This window comes from Lagopus leucura, unplaced genomic scaffold, assembly GCF_019238085.1.
Source record: "Lagopus leucura isolate 7727_CA_CO unplaced genomic scaffold, USGS_WTPT01 Super-Scaffold_100019, whole genome shotgun sequence".
Taxonomy (NCBI): domain Eukaryota; kingdom Metazoa; phylum Chordata; class Aves; order Galliformes; family Phasianidae; genus Lagopus; species Lagopus leucura.
The window spans coordinates 6,035,876-6,055,345 of NW_024962273.1; the positions used below are offsets into that span (position 1 = coordinate 6,035,876).

At 41.1% G+C, this 19,470-nt stretch overlaps 1 protein-coding gene across 2 annotated transcripts; it reads left to right on the forward strand.

The window, feature by feature from the left end:
* The first annotated feature begins 3,124 nt into the window (after positions 1–3,124).
* Positions 3,125–18,990, forward strand: LCT (lactase). Of its 2 annotated transcripts, XM_042877871.1 has the most exons (19): positions 3,125–3,779; positions 4,781–4,807; positions 5,330–5,394; positions 6,114–6,197; positions 6,712–6,814; positions 7,184–7,251; positions 7,682–7,737; positions 8,058–8,739; positions 9,087–9,732; positions 10,983–12,542; positions 12,870–13,138; positions 13,595–13,885; positions 14,465–14,663; positions 14,978–15,180; positions 15,368–15,477; positions 16,080–16,214; positions 16,894–17,117; positions 17,894–18,130; positions 18,785–18,990. In XM_042877871.1, the coding sequence occupies exons 1-19, from the start codon at positions 3,125–3,127 to the stop codon at positions 18,988–18,990; spliced, it is 5,820 nt and encodes a 1,939-aa protein (XP_042733805.1). The 2 variants fall into 2 exon arrangements, with proteins under 2 accessions (XP_042733805.1, XP_042733806.1); XM_042877872.1 differs by lacking the exons at positions 5,330–5,394; positions 7,682–7,737 and having other exon boundaries at positions 4,781–4,860; positions 7,184–7,259.
* The last annotated feature ends 480 nt before the right edge of the window (positions 18,991–19,470 follow it).

Below are 19,470 nucleotides of genomic sequence, written 5' to 3' on the forward strand. Positions count from 1 at the left end.
TTGCACTCCAGAATACGGAATTTTGTAATGTATTTGAAAATCAACTTTTCAAACTAGACCGTAAATATATTGGGTCCTTTTAGCATGTTAAAAGCTACAGTCAACATTTGGGTGTGTTATTTTTACTGTAATTTCAAGGCTCACCTTTTTGGTTCCAAGAATTTGTGAACAGTTTAATATTGTACCAAACAAGAACACAATTTGAGTTAAGAGAAAAGATTGTAAGTTGATTTTGTGACCTTTGTCTCATCTGTGCTTCAACTCCTGTTGAGTAAGGGAATAACAAACTCCAATTTGAATGCTAACAAGATTTGGGAGCAATGCTGTCAATCCAAGGCAGCAGAATACTTCTCTTAATGCACTTACAGAGGTAAATACTATTTCAAATGTGCAACTTTTTAAATGTACCCTCTGGGATTTACACCTTAGTCTTTTTCCAGTACACCATCCTGCATTTGCTGAGAATGGGAATTATCTTCCTCCTCTCCATGATGTGTCCATTTAGCCTTCCACATGTTACTGCAGAATTTCTTCATCAGGGGTTCCTAGAGTTGTGCTGAAGGTGACATTATACATTGCTTTTGGAATTCATTTTGTTAGTCTGTATTAGATGAGTAATTGATACATAGTCCCAAATAATCTTTATTGCACTGTCAGTTCGAGCCAACTAAATCAAATGCTTGCTCACTTCAATGTATTAATCTTCTGAACCTGAACTGATTTTAATTAGTGACTAAATTGGCCTCCTTGTTTTACAACCATTAAGTAAATAGTATAGGTGCTGTATTATTGTTTGATATAACATTTGGAAGTTAGTTATACCATTTTTTTCTGCTGCCAGCTCTTAGAGCCAGTATCTCCTGAACTTTAAAAAGCCCAGAAACTGAAGAGATAGAACTAGGAATGACAAATGAAGCAAAGCAGGGAAGCAAGGAATTGGGTAAGCTACTTATGATAATGGAGGCCCAACAGAGGCTTGTGGAAGCTCCCTGTCATACCAGTGCCAATTCTGAGAGAGATTTACTTTGTATTTCTGGTAGAGATCAAATGTGGACACTTAAGAGTTGCTTTGTACTTCAGTTGCATGAATGTCCAGTATTTTGGTATGGTAGTTTAGCTGTTAGTTATGAAAAATGGGGAAGAAAAGTGATAGTTTCCAAAAGAAAATTATTGGAAAGTCCAGGTTAGAAAGGATCACTGCACATCTTTTTATCCAACCTCTTGTTGGCATCAGAGCCATCGATTAGATTGTCCTGTACCAAACTGAGTCTTGAATGTTCCCAGCATGGGAAATACTATCACTTTTCTAGGTAACCTGTTCCTGTTTTTCCAATGCCCTGTGTTACAAACATTTCTAACTCCTGAAGCACCAGGCTTTGCTGTTTAAATGTTTTCTCTTAAAACAGAAAACCCAATCAACAAAACAAAAACCTCCAGGTTTCTGACAGTGACTTTGTTGCAAACATCTGCTGCTTTAACTGTGGAGTTGTGGCCAATGCCTTTAATACAAGTACAATCATATTTTTAAAAATATCTAAATAATCAAGTGATCCTACTGTGCTTAATATAAATAGCATGAAACAAATCCAAGAGAATATTTAAACTGTCTTATATTTCTAGATTGAAGCCTAAATTCCTTACAAATTTGCTAAAGAGTCGTAGGTTCTTCTGTAGAGGACATGGATTCCCACTTCTCTTTGTTGTCTGCAGAGGTAAATCATTGCAGTCCAAATGTTCCTTAGTCTGACTATGCATACTTCAAACATGGATGTTATATTTATGGAATTAAAAGATTCATAAATGTTGCAAGCTGTACTGTGCTGTCATTGGGCACTGTTTGCAGTAACATTTCTCTGCAACTTTTTTTCCCATAAACTGCATCTCAGCTAAAGCTACATTTCATTAAAAACAACTGCCCCCCTGCAGCAATGATTTTCTATATTGTTAATAACTCACCCTAAGGACAGGGAGATATTCGTCCTTCATTATACGTTCTTTCTTTCCTCTGCTCTCTTTTGGTAAGGAGGAAATGCTTTCTTCCTACTTCCTCTTTCCCTACAATTCTGTATGCATCATAGAGAGGAGGGATATTTTTCTGGAGTTAACACTGCTATACCCAAAAACTAACAGCAGGTGGTGCAATATATAAGGTTCCTATACGATCTTGTTAAGTTCATTGCGGCTGGGAGGGAAAGAGTACTTGAGTGCTCAAAACAGGCGCAATGTTGCAACAAGTTTTTTAAGGCTCCTTAAAAATATAAAATAGCCACCTGAGCATCAAACAGAGTTCAAGTACACCAATTATAGGCTTTGTATATGCAGGAGGTTGTCAATTGTGAGTAAAAGCAAAAGTTTAGAGACAGTTTCTACTGTAATTTAAATAATACTGAAAATATTTCTTTACAATGATAAGTTGCCCAGATAATTCCACTAATGTTTTATGCAAAAACTAGCTTTTAAGGGAGGTGAAGTGAGAGACAACTGGTTTTTCAATATAGTTTCGTTATAGTTATGTAGAATTTTGTTTAGTTAATTTAAACTTGTGCTGCATTTAGGCACAGATAGTGGTTCTCAATAACATGATCTCAACTCTTCAATATTGCTGTATTTGCATGTAGAGCTGTGAAGTTATCTCCTTGTTGCAGCAGTTTGGGTAAGAGATCTCTGTGCACTCACCCTACTGACAGATAAAGTATTCTCAAGGCTGAAGGAAGGAGTACTTTGGTAAGCAATAAAATAATATTGTTATTAGCATGGGGACACACAGTGTATCTGCTTCTTGAATTTATGTAACAGCGACTGTAACAACAGCTTTTCCAAATGGAGGTAAGATGCTGCCTTCTCAGATTTCCTTCATGCACCCAAGAATTACAGCACAAATGTGCCTCCTGCAGGCATTGGTGTCACCAGCCACAGCCAAGTAGGTGATTCTGCTTTTGTTACCTTTTGCATCCAAAACATCTATTTATTTGTTCATCTATCAATTGAAAGTCCTGATTTGTTATCATTTGAGTGTCAGCTGTTTCTGGAAGCACTTAAGTGCATAACAGATAACTGCAGTTAAATATTACTCCTACTATAATATAAATAATGTGGACGCAATGTTTGTGAGCCAGGTCCAGAAATGGAGCTGGTCTGTAAGACAGTTGTCTTGTTCTTGTTAGTCTCTACTAGCTTTGGGATAGATGGGGAATCAGCTCAGAACTTTGTTGCCATTGCTGGACCTCTGCCTACCACATCAGCGCACAGATTGCATCTGCAGAGCCACATTCTACCCAAAGAAGCTTTGGACCCTACTGTGTCTGAAGCCCGTGATGACTTCTGTCAGCAAGATGCTGTGATTTCCCAACTGCCCCAGTACTTCTCCCACCTCCGTGAGATTGGGGTAACACATTACAAAGTCTTCCTGCCGTGGGCGCGCATCCTTCCTGACGGGGACGCCAAGAAGCCAGATGAAGCTCAAGTGCGATGCTACCAGGAGCTGCTCCAAATGCTGGTTGCTGCAGACCTCAGGCCAGTGGTCGTTCTCCATCACAAGGGTGTTCCTGATAGTGTGGCTGCGGGCAGGAAGGAGAGCTCTTTTGCTGACCTTTTTGTGGACTATGCAGAGTTCAGTTTCTATGTTTTTGGAGGCCTGGCTGATATGTGGCTCACCTTCAGTGACCTGCCTGAGCTCCTGGGAAGCCTGCCTTACAGTGACCTCCAGGCCCGTGTCCAGGCCCTGGCTGCTGCTCATGAAAGAGCTTACAGAGTTTACCATGAGAAATACTCTGTGTCAGGTAAGAACAGGGGGAAGGATTTTTGTATATGACCTTAGCACAATTTGTTATGTGTGATCTCTGTGATTCTATCAGCAATGCTTTCAAAATTACTTAGAAATATTTGAGTCATGGATTTCTTCAAACACCTTATTTTCATAATTGTTCTTCAATTACTAGTAATGGCATTTTGCTTAAAATGACAGCCAAAGTAGTCAGGGAGAACATAGGCAAGTATCTCTGTGTGCATACTGAGATGTATTCTTTTTAAGCATTAAGAAGCCTCAGGTTAATTTCAGCAGCAGAAACTAGTACTTTAAAAACAGATGTTACCATACTTGTACCTGCTTTGTCTCCTAAGGACTCATCTATGTGCTTATTGAGGGTCCTTATTAGAAGCCAGTTGGTACCCTGGAATAACAGTAGTCTTGTACTGCTTATATATCAAACCTTAAATGTATTGTCTAGGAAAAATCCTTAATTCCTGATTAATCACCTCATTTTCAAAGCCTTCTTACATATTTCAGTGTCACTGATAATTGAAATTGCAATTGCCACTGTTCCATTTTAGGGAGGGGAACGTTTTGCCATCCATTTAAGTAGCTGTCTGTCTTCAGCATGATGGGAGTTGGCTTTTTCATTAAGATATTTCCCAAGGAATGCATCTTCAAAAGCCCAGATCTGAAGAATGTGGTCCAATTTATCTACCAGCTTTCTACCCAAGGGTGGAAAACTTTGAAAATGTACTTATAAAACCCAGTGAAACAAAACTGACTGTGCTTTAAAATGGCATCTCTCATTTATTTCAAGTGAAATGTACTGACAAGATAAAAAAGAAAAAAAAACATTTGTGAAGCAAGATGGTTACTTTTAAGATAAAGTATCTTGATAATAAAAAATGCTTTAAAATTATATGTCTTACTTGATTATAAAGTATCTACAGTGATATTTTATTTCTATTTGCATTTCCTGCACTACTGATAGATCATGCTTTTGTTTTTTGTTTGGTTTGGTTTCCCAAGGTGGAAAGCTGTCCATTGCTTTAGGAATGGATCTTACCTTGGATAGGACTTCATCTGAGCTGCTTTCAGTTTCTCTTCAGGTAACACCTTAATGAGAATTATTTCCAATTTAAATTTGATTTTGTTGCACTTGATTTTTATGCAGAGGATTAAGTGATGTATTGCCAGCTATATAAGAGTTTAGTTGTCCAATGTGGTACATTTTACTTTTTGATTTTCTCAATTATGTGAAGTTCTCTGATTTTAAAAATTACTTTAACATCCTTTCTTGGCTAGTAAGCACTGATTTAAAAACATGGAGGCATATTTTCTCTCATATATTTGGCAGTTTTAGCAGTATAGATGCTTAAATACCAAGCTGTCTGCAAAAACTGTACCCACTGCATTTTTATTTGCAGGTCTATTTAATGCACAACCAAATAAAAATTACTCCATTTAAAGTAACTGCTATTTAAAAAAAAAATCTATTTAATGTGTTGAAGCACAGCCTGAGCTATGCTAAAAGTGGTCTAGAATAGAGATGGCACAATGTGGCTCATCTCCATAAAGGTGATGACATCCCTTCTTTGGTAAAGACCAAACCCCTCATTAGTAGTTCTTTTTGCCTAGAGCATGTTGGTGTGGGATGCAGTGAACAAATGACAATGCAGGCATTTGGCTCGTCCTTCCAAATTTAATGATAGGACAAATAATGAGGACAAATAAGTGTGACATTTCAAGGATATAGGCAAGGTGTGCTTCATAGGAGGAGGAAAGTTGTACTGAAGGAGCTGACTGAACTAGAAAAAACTCTTGGACTGAAAAATAAATGGAAGGCTTGTCGGTTTGTTTGTTCAATCCCAGCTTCAGCAACTGGTTGAATAAAAGAATGCTATCTGTTCCTTTGAACTTGTGGACTTTTAGTAAAGTAACATCTGTAGTGTGCAATGACTAAAGATTTCTGAAATGGACTTTCCCCAAAGGATTATTGATAAGGCCACCCTGAGTCATACGGCGACAAAGGTTTCTCTATCTGATTAATCAGAGACTCTTCAGTCTTGCCAATTTAAACAATCAATTGGAAATGAGGAATATTAAATGCATAAAATATTCTTACAATGAATTTTTAAACTCTAGTGCTTCTAAAACTTAGCTTTGTTTAGAAGGAAAGGCACAAAATGCATCTTCTCGTACAGCGTCCGCTTTGTACTCGTATTTTCCAGGGTTCTGTGTATCTTTCTGGCTTCTTACTCCAGCAGTGCCTGTATCAAACATCTAGCAACTTCTATGTTTTGAACAGAATGCCTGCAATAATTTTCCAATAGGATGATCATTTTCCCTTTCTTGTTTCCAGGATTCAGTGGACTTCCTGTCTCTTCGCCTTCAGTACAAGTGTGGAAATGAAACAGATTTCCACCTGAAAATGAGTGAATTCCAGGTAACATTATGCACAGTGTGAAAATGAACACTGAACTTCATGGATGTGGAGTTAAAACTCTAGTAATAGGGTAGAGCAGATAGAAGAAATCCATCATTGTTCTTACAGTTCTACTGAACTTTGTAAGCCATCTGTAACAGCTTATTTTGCAAAAAAGTAACTTAGAGGGGATCTAGGAAGTAATGGATAATTTGCAGTAGTAGACAACTAAGGTACTGTTGTAAGTCATTCAGCACCTAGGTGCACGTGTCTGTAGGGATGAGCACAGAGATTATATGCCTTGCTCACGATTGTGTAGCATATGCACTACCAGCCTGAAAAGGAGTATGTCAGGCTCTTTGTTAACAGTTTTGCTCTGTGTATCTGTAGCAGGACACTTATTCCCTATAAATCAGAGGGTGATGGCCTAGCCAGAATTGAAGAGCAAGAAATGGAAATTTCCCACATATCATCTTTGGAAAACCAATCAATATTTTTAAAAATAGAAATCTCTCTTTGAATTCTTGTTTTGCAGAAAGTCTGGAAGGACATAGAAGTATTGCTTTTTAGTCTGAATTTCCTTGATTGTGATTCCTTGGAAGAGAATCCATTCGTACCAGTAGCTGCCATTGTCACTGGTAAGTGGCATGTTTTAAGAAGTAGAAGAGTTCTGTAGCTGGGCTCTGAATGGAAAATTATGTAATTGTCCTTTCCAGACCATTGCTATTAAGTTAAATAATCTTATAGGTTTGTTTTGTTTTGTTGTTGTTTTGTTTGGTTTGGTTTGGGTTTTTTTTTTTTTTTTTTTTTTTTTTTTTTTTTTTTTTTTGTATTTTTCCTGGGGAAAAAAAAACAAATAACACAACATACTAAATCTGAGAAAAACAGCTATTAGTTATTTGAAAAAAAAAAAAAAAAAAAAAAAGCCTTGTTTCAAAAGATGTAATTGTATACACGAGTAATGTCATACAGTCTGCGATATTTATCCATCTATTGTTTGTTTTCAGCTATTAATAAAGAGAAGGCACGTACAATTGGGTATGATGTGAATGAATTCTTGGACTTCTCATCTCATGCTTTAAGGTACTTAAAGTTCTTTTCCCTTAAATCACATACTGTAATAAATTGGTATCCTTTAGAAACAAGTGTGCTAGGCAGACATAAGACGGTTGTAGTGGTAAAATCACCGTTAGCTGCTTAAAGGAATGCAGGGGAAAGCCTTTGTGCCCAGTCCAGTCTCTTGCTGTTACAGGCCATCTTCTAACCTGCTGTTTCAGGAAATGTAACTGTCTCTCCTTCGTCCTTAGTTACCCAGATTGCACCTTCAAGACAGTAATAGCAGGCATATATTCCAAGCATACTGTTCTTTTTTCATCTACATAGTACATATAAATTTATATTATGTGTAATATATAAAATTAAATTAAAAACATAAAATAGTAACTGTCCTATGTGAGAAGCCAGTTGTGCCTACGGAGTTGTAGGGAATGTCATTGCACAGGAAGAAGCTAGGGACCAGTGAGGCAGGATTGATTGGTTTTAGCTTATCCTGTGAAGACTTGTGAGTGTGTGAAATTGCTGCACACTGCAAGGATTTTGTTTGTGTCTTTGACCTAGTTTAATGAATTTTGAAAATCTATCTGCTGAGAAATGCACGAGATACATAGCACTTGAGGTGCTCTGCAGTTAGTTTATTGCACTTCTCCTTCATCTGCCAGCTGGATGGCAGGAGGTTGGATTGATTGGATGACAAAGTGGCTGTTCCCTAACTGGCATACATGAGCTGAATGAGAAGCAAACAATTATTTATGCTCCTTGTCTGCAAATTCTGTGGCACTGGCATCCGCCTTGAGTTGTAACTCTTTTTTATTCTATTTTCAGCAAAACATATACTCTACAAGAGAATCCAATTGCTGCCCCTCGCTCCTCCTATCAAACAATTTGGGAAATGTTTGCTGACCAGTCCGAATTGGAGAGGGATACTTTCTTGCAAGATGTTTTCCCAAGTGGTTTCCTCTGGGGCACGTCAACAGGTGCCTTTAATATTGAAGGAGCCTGGGCAGAGGATGGGAAAGGAGAGAGCATCTGGGATCAGTTTGGGCATGAAGGTCATGTCTACATGAACCAAACAACAGATGTGGCATGTGACAGCTACCATAAAACCAGCTATGATGTTTATTTGCTTAGAGGTCTTCATCCCCAGCTGTACAAGTTTTCTATAGCCTGGCCTAGAATTTTCCCTGCTGGCACCAATGAAACCATCAGCATCAAGGGTGTGGATTATTACAACCAATTAATTGACAGGTTGCTAGAGGCTAACATTGAGCCCATGGTGACTCTTTTCCACTGGGACCTCCCACAGGCTCTTCAGGCTCTTGGTGGCTGGCAGAATGACAGTATCATAGATGCTTTTGCAAGCTATGCAGACTTCTGCTTTGCCACTTTTGGGGATCGGGTCAAGTTTTGGGTTACGTTCCACGAGCCTTGGGTTATCAGCTATGCTGGCTATGGCACCGGAGAGCATCCTCCAGGAATCACCGATCCAGGAATAGCATCTTACAAGGTAGGGACATAGGATCCTACAGCTGCCATTGTTGTGTTCCTCAGATTCTGCAAATTTTAACGATGCTTGAGCCTAATCTGAGACAGTTGTTTGCTTTCTGGACTTATGATACTCCCAAGCAAATGTATTACTTAATGTATTACTAATGGATGCTATGGATGTTATTTTCTGTTCTGAAATCAGCCAGATTCTTATACTTAATCCAAACCCTGCTGTACTCTCTGCCCACAATTATTTGTTTTGTCAAGTTCTCTTGTTTCACATGGGGATGCCTTTCTGACAAGGCAGTGTTAATGCAATGTTGTGCAAAGCAGTGAGACACGTATTCCTCTGCTTTCTGCCCCCAGGTGGCACACACAATTCTCAAGGCTCATGCTAAGGTCTGGCACCTGTATAATGACAGGTACCGTTCTCAGCAGCAGGGAAAGGTAGGGCTGGTGCTGAACTCGGATTGGGCTGAACCCCAGACTCCAACCAACTCTGAGGATGTGAAGGCATCAGAGAGGTACCTGCAGTTCATGCTTGGCTGGTTTGCTCACCCTGTATTTGTTGACGGTGACTACCCAGATATCCTGAAGGCTCAGATCCAGGAAGTAAACCAGCAGTGCTCCACAACAGTTGCACAGCTGCCTGTGTTTACGGAGGAGGAGAAAACCTGGGTGAAAGGAACGGCAGACTTTTTTGGCCTTTCCCATTACACTTCCCACCTGGTTAGTGCCGTGGCTAGTGGTACCTGCACACCTGGATACGAAAGCATTGGGAACTTCTCTTTGCACGTAGATCCTTCGTGGCCAACGACTGCCTCTTCTTCAATCCATGTGGTCCCGTGGGGGTTAAGAAGGCTGCTGAAGTTTGTGTCCCAGGAATATACAGGAGCAAAGGTCCCAATTTACATAGCAGGAAATGGTATGCCAACAGAAGCCACCGGGGATCTTATTAATGACACTCTGCGAGTGGATTATTTCCGCCGATACATCAATGAGGCTCTAAAAGGTATGCTTTTTGTTTTTCTTTTTTTTTAAATTAAAATGATGGCAACTAGTTATTCTGTCACTCCCGCAGTGATTAGCTTTAAAACATCACCATTTGTATAGTAACCTGAGGTGGGCCACCTCTTATGTACAATGTCATAAATTCCAGCCTATCTGGTGACCAGATATGGAGCTCTCCATTCCGTCTAGGTACTGGAAGAGGTTTTTCATAGGTACAAATACAACCTAACGCCAGTCTCTCAGTGAAAACTGTTTACCTAATTCAGTATCTTTGAAGACAATTTGGCTAAAGGCAGGCTCTTACCTGCAGAGATCTCATAGATGGGACTGAATGATGTCTTTACTGATTCAGCAGATCTAACTGATAGCATCCTGCACCACGGCAAGTTAGAATTTTTAGGGAGATACTTATATCTCAATTATTTTGAGAAAGATTCAGTCTATGCCTTTATCTTTGCAAACTGTGTATCAGTTTAACAAAAATTAATACTGGTAACTGAAGTCCTTTTCAAGTATAGAAATTTGAGATTTTAAATAGATATTTTAGTATGCTTTCTTCAGATACACAAATCAATAGCATCACGAAACCTTCATTATATTGAATATAATGTATTCATTATGTTGATGATCACTGTACAGCTTTTGATCCTGTTGACCTAGTTCTCAACATGCTGATAGAAGAGCTGCAGAAAACAGCATTTAGCATTGCTGTTTTGCCTCTGCAAAAGGAACATGGACTGCCTATGGAAAGTGAACTTTTCTGGAACGAGTGTGCTTTACTGTAGGCAGTATGAGGAAGGATGCTAGACTTGTCTCTGATGGTACTAAGTATTGTGTTCTGCAGAAATGAATTCCTGTGTGCCAAGGGAAGCTAGCCAAGCACTACATACATATTATGTTTCAATTTAACTACAGTGGTAAATATAAAAGAGCACTGTATACTTAAGCTGATGAGTTGTTCTTGAAAGCTAGAACATAGGGAAGGGAATACTCATGGCACAAGTGGGCTTTACTCAAATACTTATTTTCTGGTATGTTTTTATCACTAAGTCTTTGACTGGCTCCTATTATAGTGACCATGGCTTTTCTTGCCAAATACTCTAATTGTTTTGTTTTCTTTTACCCAAACACAATTCATAGATGTTTGGCTGTCACCCTGTTGTTATCCTCAGCTGTGTGCTTGTGTTCTGCTCTGCTGCATTCAGAAAGTGTTCAAGTGATTAACAGAGTCTTGTACTGTTTCTATGACAGCGGTAAAACTGGATGCAGTTGATGTTCAGTCATACATTGCTCGATCCCTGGTTGATGGCTTTGAAGGCCCAGAGGGCTACAGCCTAAAATTTGGGCTACATCATGTGAATTTTGAAGATAGCAACAGACCAAGGACTCCCAGGGCAAGTGCTTATTTCTATTCCAGTGTTATTGAAAACAATGGTTTCCCATCCCAAGTCTCAGACAGAAGTTCTGCATTGGTGGTATTTGGCCTACCCACACCATCAAAGTTGCCGAGTCTACCAGCATCAGAAGTTCCCTCCAAGTCAAAGGTTGTCTGGGAGAAGTTTTCATCCCAAACAGCCTTTGAAAGAGACATGTACTTTTATGGGACGTTCCCAGAGGACTTCACATGGGGTGTGTCGTCTTCTGCATACCAGATTGAGGGAGGTTGGGATGCGGATGGCAAAGGACCCAGTGTTTGGGATAACTTCACCCATGTACCAGGAAACATAAAAAACAATGACACTGGAGATATAGCTTGTGATAGCTACAACAATGTAGAGAAAGATATTTACCTGCTGAGAGCCTTGGGGGTAAAGAACTATCGTTTCTCTCTGTCCTGGCCTCGAATCTTCCCCAGCGGAAGGAACAATTCAGTAAACAGCCATGGTGTTGATTACTATAACCGTCTCATTGATGGGCTGGTCGCAAACAACATCACTCCAATCGTCACGCTGTACCACTGGGACCTGCCACAAGCTCTCCAGGACATTGGTGGCTGGGAGAGCAGTGAGCTCATTGAACTGTTTGACAGTTTTGCAGACTTCTGTTTCCAGACCTTTGGGGACAGGGTGAAGTTCTGGCTTACTTTCAACGAACCCCAAGTTATTGCTTGGGTTAGCTATGGGACGGGGGAATTCCCACCCAATGTCAATAATCCTGGTGATGCTCCCTACGAAGTGGCACACACCTTACTGAAAGCCCACGCCAGAGTCTACCACACGTACGATGACAAATACAGAGCGAGTCAGGGAGGAATCATTTCTCTGTGTCTCAATATAGATTGGATTGAGCCAAAGACACCCAGAAACCCCAGGGACTTAGAAGCTGCAGACAGGTACATGCAGTTTTTGGCGGGGTGGTTTGCACATCCAGTTTTCAAAAATGGGGACTACCCTGAGGTCATGAAATGGAAAGTTGGAAACAGGAGTGAGCTCCAAAACCTGCCATCATCCCGCCTACCAGTTTTCACAGCTGAAGAGCGTGAGTACATCAGGGGCACAGCGGATGTTTTCTGTTTCAACACCTACACTGCCAAACTTGTAACCCATGCAACAACCCGCCTGAATCCCTTCTCTTATGAGTACGACCAGGAAATATCAACAGATGTTGACAGCTCCTGGCCTACCTCAGCTCTTGATGGCCATCGGGCTGTGGCCTGGGGGCTGAGGAGGCTGCTGAACTGGATCAAAGAAGAGTATGGAAATCCCCCAATGTACATCATTGAGAACGGAGTGGGGCTAAAGACCGAATCTGACGTTGATGACCAAACCAGGATACTTTACTACAAAACATACATAGATGAAGCTTTAAAAGGTACAAATGTTTGCTTTTATTTTGTGTTGTATATCTCCCCTCTAGATTCCTGTCACAATTTTCCTCTGAGGTGTCGTTTTTAAAAGCATCTTCTGCTGTTCTTTTAATATTCTGAGTGCAATATAAATGTAGTGGTTTTTTTTATGATCTCCTTTGTATAGCCATTTGTATTCTGTATCCTCCAGATGTGAAGTCTGTTGTGGTCCTTTTTGTTCAGAGATAGCTCGATGAAGCTGAAAGTGTGTATGTGTTTGCAAGTGAATTCCTTGTGGTTTGTTATATGTGTGAAACATCACTGATGTTCTCCCATTGTTTCTGGTCTTTCAGCTTACAAACTGGACGGTGTTAATCTGAGAGGATACAATGCGTGGTCTTTTATGGATTTCTTTGAATGGTTGAATGGTTATGAGCCAAGATTTGGATTGCACGAGGTTGATTTTGATGATCCCAACAGGCCAAGAACCCCAAGGCGCTCAGCTGTGTACTACGCAGAAATCATCCGCAACAATGGTATCCCATTGCCAAAAGAAGATGAATTCTTATATGGAGAGTTTCCAAAGAACTTTCTCTGGGGTGTAGCAACAGCTGCATATCAGGTTAGGAAACAAAGACTGACTCTTCAAACATGCATGGACAGTTAATTCGTTTTGGATGAGACACAGCTTCTACATTAGGTTTTATGGTGATTTGAGGGTTACTGTAACAACTGCCTTAGACATCTCAAAGTTTTCCCTTATAATGGCGTGGTTATACCACGGAAATTGAGAAAGCAGCAGAGATTTCACAAGGGGAAGCAAACACCGAGCAGCAGGTTGAAGGGAAACAACACCTTTCCTTTGACATTGTACTTCGGTAATACTTCTGTGCCTTGAGGCCCAAGAGACCTTACCAGTTTAGTACAGCAAAAAATGATACTGTTTCAAGGCTTACACATAAGTCAAAATGTTACGTGGTGCCGCAAAGTCTGACGGGCAGAATTCTTTCCTAGGCCAAGATGTCAATTTGGAGTTTACTGATGATTTCTCCCCTCCCTCCCCCATCTTCATTTACAGATTGAGGGAGCATGGAGAGCAGATGGGAAAGGACTTAGCATTTGGGACAAATACTCTCACACTCCTTTGAAAATCAGCAATGATGACAATGGAGATGTAGCTTGTGACAGCTACCACAAGATTGAGGAGGATGTGGAAATGCTGAAACGCCTCAAGGTGTCTCACTATCGCTTTTCAATCTCCTGGTCACGTGTTCTCCCAGACGGGACCACCAGCTACGTCAATGAAATGGGATTGAACTACTATGAAAGGCTAATTGATGCTCTTCTGGCAGCCAATATTACGCCTCAGGTAACTGTAAAAAAGGACTGGAAATCCAACAGAGTGCAGGAGCTGAGAATTATCCTGATGTTGAAAGATCAGATCCCCATTTTTAGATTTGCCTTCGTGGTTCCTGTGTTGGGATTACTGGGAAGTTCTTTTTCCTTATGAATTCCCAAGCTGTTCAAGATCCCTCAAGAGCAGGTGTTGTACTGCACTGTGCTTCACTTGAGAATCAGTGTAGCTGCAGCTGTTCTTTACTGACTTGAATTCCTGCTGTCACGTGATTATTGCGGGCTTTAGTATGACTGAAAGTGAGAGACTCATCTTGACAGCTGGGCAGGCCCTGAAGTTTGAGTCGTTCCCCCTCATACTAAAGGAACTGAAACACGGCAGAGTGGCATTTATCAGAGTATGCAAGTGATCGCTATGACCTCAAACGACTACAGGACAGAAGGCACTGGGGTTACTGCAGATTTGTATGTGCCTGTTAGAAAAATGCAGATGGAGTTGGGCTTATGCCTGCAAACAAGGCCGTTATCTTGTCCTTCATTGTGAAAGTGAATCAATGACTGGCTGAGCCCTTTCTCTCATTGCCATTCCCTACAGGTCACTCTCTATCACTGGGACCTCCCGCAGGCACTGCAGGACAACGGTGGGTGGGAGAATGATACCATAGTTCAGAGGTTTAAGGAATATGCTGAGCTCCTTTTCCAGAGATTGGGAGACAAAGTGAAATTTTGGATAACCATCAATGAACCCTACAACACTGCATATCTTGGGTATGGCTTTGGCACAGCTGCTCCAGGTAAGACTACTGAGCACAATTTTTGAGAAGGGAAGGGTTGGGACCTGGCCTGAACACAGCTTTCTGCTCTCTGTACTGACAGCAGAGCATGGGCAGGGGGGTGATGAGGGTTCCCCACAGCCTGTGCATGACAGCTGTGCCTTCAGCAAACCTGCTGTCACATACATCTCAGCCCATGGCTGGGCTCAAAGGCACCAGGTACTGCATGCTTGTTCATTTACTGGTGGGCAGCTCTGCATGTCCTGGGTGTTAAGCTGGGAAGAAGCAGATTGGAACTAGGAATTGCTGCTGCAGTTTCTGTGCTGTTCCTGCAGGCATCTCTGTTAGGCCTGGGCGAGCCCCCTATGTGGTGGGGCACAACCTAATCAAGGCCCATGCAGAAGCCTGGCACCTCTACAATGAGACTTACCGTGCGAAACAAGGAGGGCTGATCTCTATCACCATCAACTCTGACTGGGCTGAGCCAAGGAACCCCCACAAACAGGAGGATTTTGATGCTGCCAGACAATACTTACAGGTAGAGAAGAATCTGGTCACAGCTCTCTAGGCTGCTCTTTAAGTTTGCTGCCGTAATACAGGCATTCCTGCGTATCTGTGTGCTCATTATAGGGCCAGCTACTATACATAATGCAGCCTATGGAGAGGAACAGTTAAATCCTTGTTTTAACCCGTAATTTATCCTTCTCCCTTATTTCCTGGGTTAGTTCCTTATAGGTTGGTTTGCTCATCCCATTTTCAAAAACGGCGATTACAATGAAGTGATGAAGACGAGGATTCGGGAACGCAGCCTGGCCCAGGGTCTGAGCAGCTCCCGGTAAGAGTGCAGGCACCAACTTGCTTTGCTTCTACTTGCCTGAGCTAAAACCTGCTTTTCTGATAAGAAGGAAGAATGCTGTTGAAAATGGCACTATAAAAATCTTAGCTCAGTCTCACAGAAAAACTAATTGTATATTTTTTCTCTCTTTACCTTTCTTGCAAATTAAGTTTACTAATATAAAAGAGATTTCTCCAAGCTTCTACCCTGGGGGCAGCATGTTGGCAGTTCAGAGTGATATAATAAATGTAATGCACTATATGTAGTGCTTTGCCTGCCTGGGGCAAATACATTTTAATTGTTCTTAAAATGATGTACAACTGAACTCGAGCGCTGAGCCTCATTCACACCTCTGAATTATATTTATTTGTCTTTCTCATTACTTCTAAATCTATCACATTACCAGTGTTCTGCTAAGAATATTTTTCCTTTTTTTTTCTTTCTAGACACATATAAGGAAAGGAAAGCTTGTGTTTTACCCTGTCTGTGCTTTAATAACAAATGGATGGGTTTTTTCTGATGTTCCACTAGAAAGATTGCAGTACCTTCTTTTGTGCTTATTGCATTTTGATGGCTTTATGCCTTTTTGTTTTCTGTTGCAGACTTCCAGAATTTACAGAAAGTGAAAAGGAAAGAATTAAAGGCACATATGACTACTTTGGTCTAAATCATTATACTACAGTTTTAACATACAAGTATGAGTATTATACTGCTATTCTATCGTATGATTCTGACAGGTAAGATGACTGTAAATTGTTGGTCAAGTAAAATATGCACATTTGGAAGCCTATGCCAACTGAGCAACGTACACTAATAGAAAATAAAGCCATGAGACATTCATATTAAGCTGTTACAACCAGTATTAGGGAAAATAGCCACAGACAGTACTTGTTATACTGTGTTCAGAATAGGCCAGCTACTTTGTTATGACCTGACTGAATTGTTAAGACGGAACAAGGAAAATTAGAGCATCTAAAAATGAAGGAATCAGTCTCATAAGCATTTGGTATCAGCTGCAGTTATCATTTTTCCTGCATCCATTCTCCAGTTTGAAATGGGAAAGTGGCCTGGTTTACAGATACTACTACTCCATTTGCTGTTTAAACAGTTGTTGGTTCCCTCCCCACACAAACTTCATTAAGTTTAAAGCCAAACAGCTAAACGTAAATTTAACCGTGAAGTGATTAAGTGAAGCTTTTTATCTACAGGCAGAATATAACTTTAAAACAAAATACGAGAAGTGTTTTCTGGAGGCTTGTGAACACCAGCACTCTTCACCTCCCCCCAGCTCGGTGCTTTTCACAGCTTGCACCTGGGTGCACTTTTCTATAGAGCTTGGTGTCAGATTTCCCAGCTGAGCAGTAATGCAGGGCCAGGCTCGGGGCTGTGCTGTGATCAGTGTGTGCTCTTCTGCAGGGGTGTTGCTTCAGTAACCGACCGCAGCTGGCTGAACTCTGGCTCCTTCTGGCTAAAGGTGGTGCCCTTTGGCTTCCGAAAGCTCCTGAGGTGGATAAAGGAAGAGTACAACAACCCTCCTATCTATGTGACTGAAAATGGGATATCAGAGAGAGGAGCCATAGATCTCAATGACACTTGGCGAATACATTACCATCGGAACTACATTAACGAAGCGCTGAAAGGTAAGATTGCTCATTTAAAGCTGCACGTCAGTCTTGTTGGGAGATGCTGCTGAGCAAAGCAACTTGTAAGGAGCTGACAGATCCCTGGCCCCATGTTTGTAAATTATACACAGGTTTACGCTGCAGCCATGTTGAAAGCCTTTGGGTTTTAGCAGAAACTGATCATTGCTGGCCAAGACTTTCTGCAGGGAACAGTGATCCAAAGGAAGAACAAACCATGGGTTTAATAGAAGTAAGATAAAGGCAGCTTCCTTATTTAGCTGCATCTGACAAGAGAGGGTTCCATTACTTGACGGGTTAGTGGTTAAACTAGATAGTCCTAACTAGTGCTGTTTCTAAAAACTGTACCTTCACAACGGACGCACAGAAAAACCCTTGTTTTGCTTAAAGCAGTGGTTAAGCTTGTTTGTCTGCCTTAGAGGGAGCTGACTGCCAGCTGTTCAACTACTTGTTACTTTGAGCAGCACAGATTCCCCCCCCCATAAACACATTTAAATACTCATCATTCTGTTAAACCTTCAGTTCTTGAATGAAAGCTCTGACTTTTGGAGCCAACAGAAGCAGTCTTCATGGGCTGGCTGAGCTGCCCTGGCTCGTTACTAGCTGTAGCAACACACAACTGGTAGGGACAGGGAGATGGTGAGACAAACGTGGCAGTAACTGCACTGCACTCAGCTTGCCCTTCTGTAGTGCCCTGTTTGCACCACTGCTGGCCTGCTGGTGACTCCTGTCACCTGACTGCTCAACTAACCTGCTGTGCCTGCTCCTGCTAACAGCTGTCGTACTTGATGGTGTTGACCTGCGTGGCTACACGGCATGGTCACTGATGGACAACTTTGAGTGGGCAGCAGGCTTTGATGAAAGGTTTGGGTTCTACTATGTGAATCACACGGATCCCACATTGCCACGGCTCCCCAAGGCCTCTGCCAGGTATTACTCACAGATCATCAGCTGCAATGGCTTTCCAGATCCTGCAGCAGGCCCACATCCCTGTCTGGAAACGGAGTCTGAAGGTAAGTGGTGCAGCAGAAATTGCACTTCCATATGTCTCATCCTAAAAGACTTTTTTCTCTAGTATTCTTTTAAAGAGCTGGGGTAGTAAACTGCCTAATCACCAGCCTTTATTAATGAAGACATTCATGCGGAACATACTGTCATTTCTGTTTCCAAAACAGAATGTTATGTTAGCATAAAATCTAACACCTAGCTAAGCATCTGTCCTCAAAACAGACAAAAAAGTTATTGCATTCTATTATGTTTTCCACATCCCACCCATTCAGCACTCCTGCACTGCATTTTTCTTAAAAATGATTTTGACTACTCTCTAAGAAGACTTGGGTAATATTCTTTTTTGTCTTGTGATCTCTGGACTAAGTATATTAACTCAGCCACAACCACTTCAGTTTGGGTGTTTAAAAGGATATTTTCTATCAGGAATTACTTGTGTCTCCTTCAGCCCCAGGAGCTCACTATAAGCCCTCAGCTGTACCATTACTCTGAGCTAGAGCTGTGTCAATTGCTGATCCCTGAGACCCACAGCTACTGCCAGAGCACTGAAGAGCCACGCTAAAAAGCCGTGCAGAGTGAGGAAGTGATGCACACGTACACAGGAAAATGCTCCTGACAAGCCATGTACTAACTACTTCTTATTGTTTTCTCATGAACAGTGATACCAGACACCACACCAGGACTGGCTGCCAGTGTGCGCTTTCTGGGATTAGATTTAACATCACACAGTGCAGAAACAGCACTATATGTGCTTTTTGGTCTTTCTGGAATTGGAGCACTGGGCCTGGCACTTATTTCATATAAATATGGAACATTATCCAAAAGATCTCATAAACAATCATCCATAGAACTTACTAAAATGTAAAATTTAATTCATTTGAATACGTGGAACGGATTGAAACAGTATCTCTACTTGCTAAAATGCTTTTTTTTTTTTCTTAACAAAGAATGCCTACAGAACTGTACGCTGCAGTACTGAAAAAGATACCTGGGGCTTATACTGCTGCACCCCAGTATCTTGCCTTGGAGGTGATTTCCAATCTTGCTGTTGGCTTAAAATATGAAGTAAAAAACACTAAATTTTTTTCCAGCTACCATTGATAATTTTTTTCAAGTCAAAATTGACTGTTCCAAGTTGTGTAAGGATTCTGAGCCTAAACCTTCATCTGCCCTCCTTCCTGATCTTCCCTTGGATCCTTCTTGTCTTTCCAAGGGATCTGAGAGCATCCCACGAAGCTCTGCTGCTGCTTAATCTTTCGAAGACAAGCTAGTGCCAGCACTGGCACAAACAGGGATAGCAGAATGTACTGTTCTATTGCAGCTACTGTGCAGGTTCCTTCCCCCC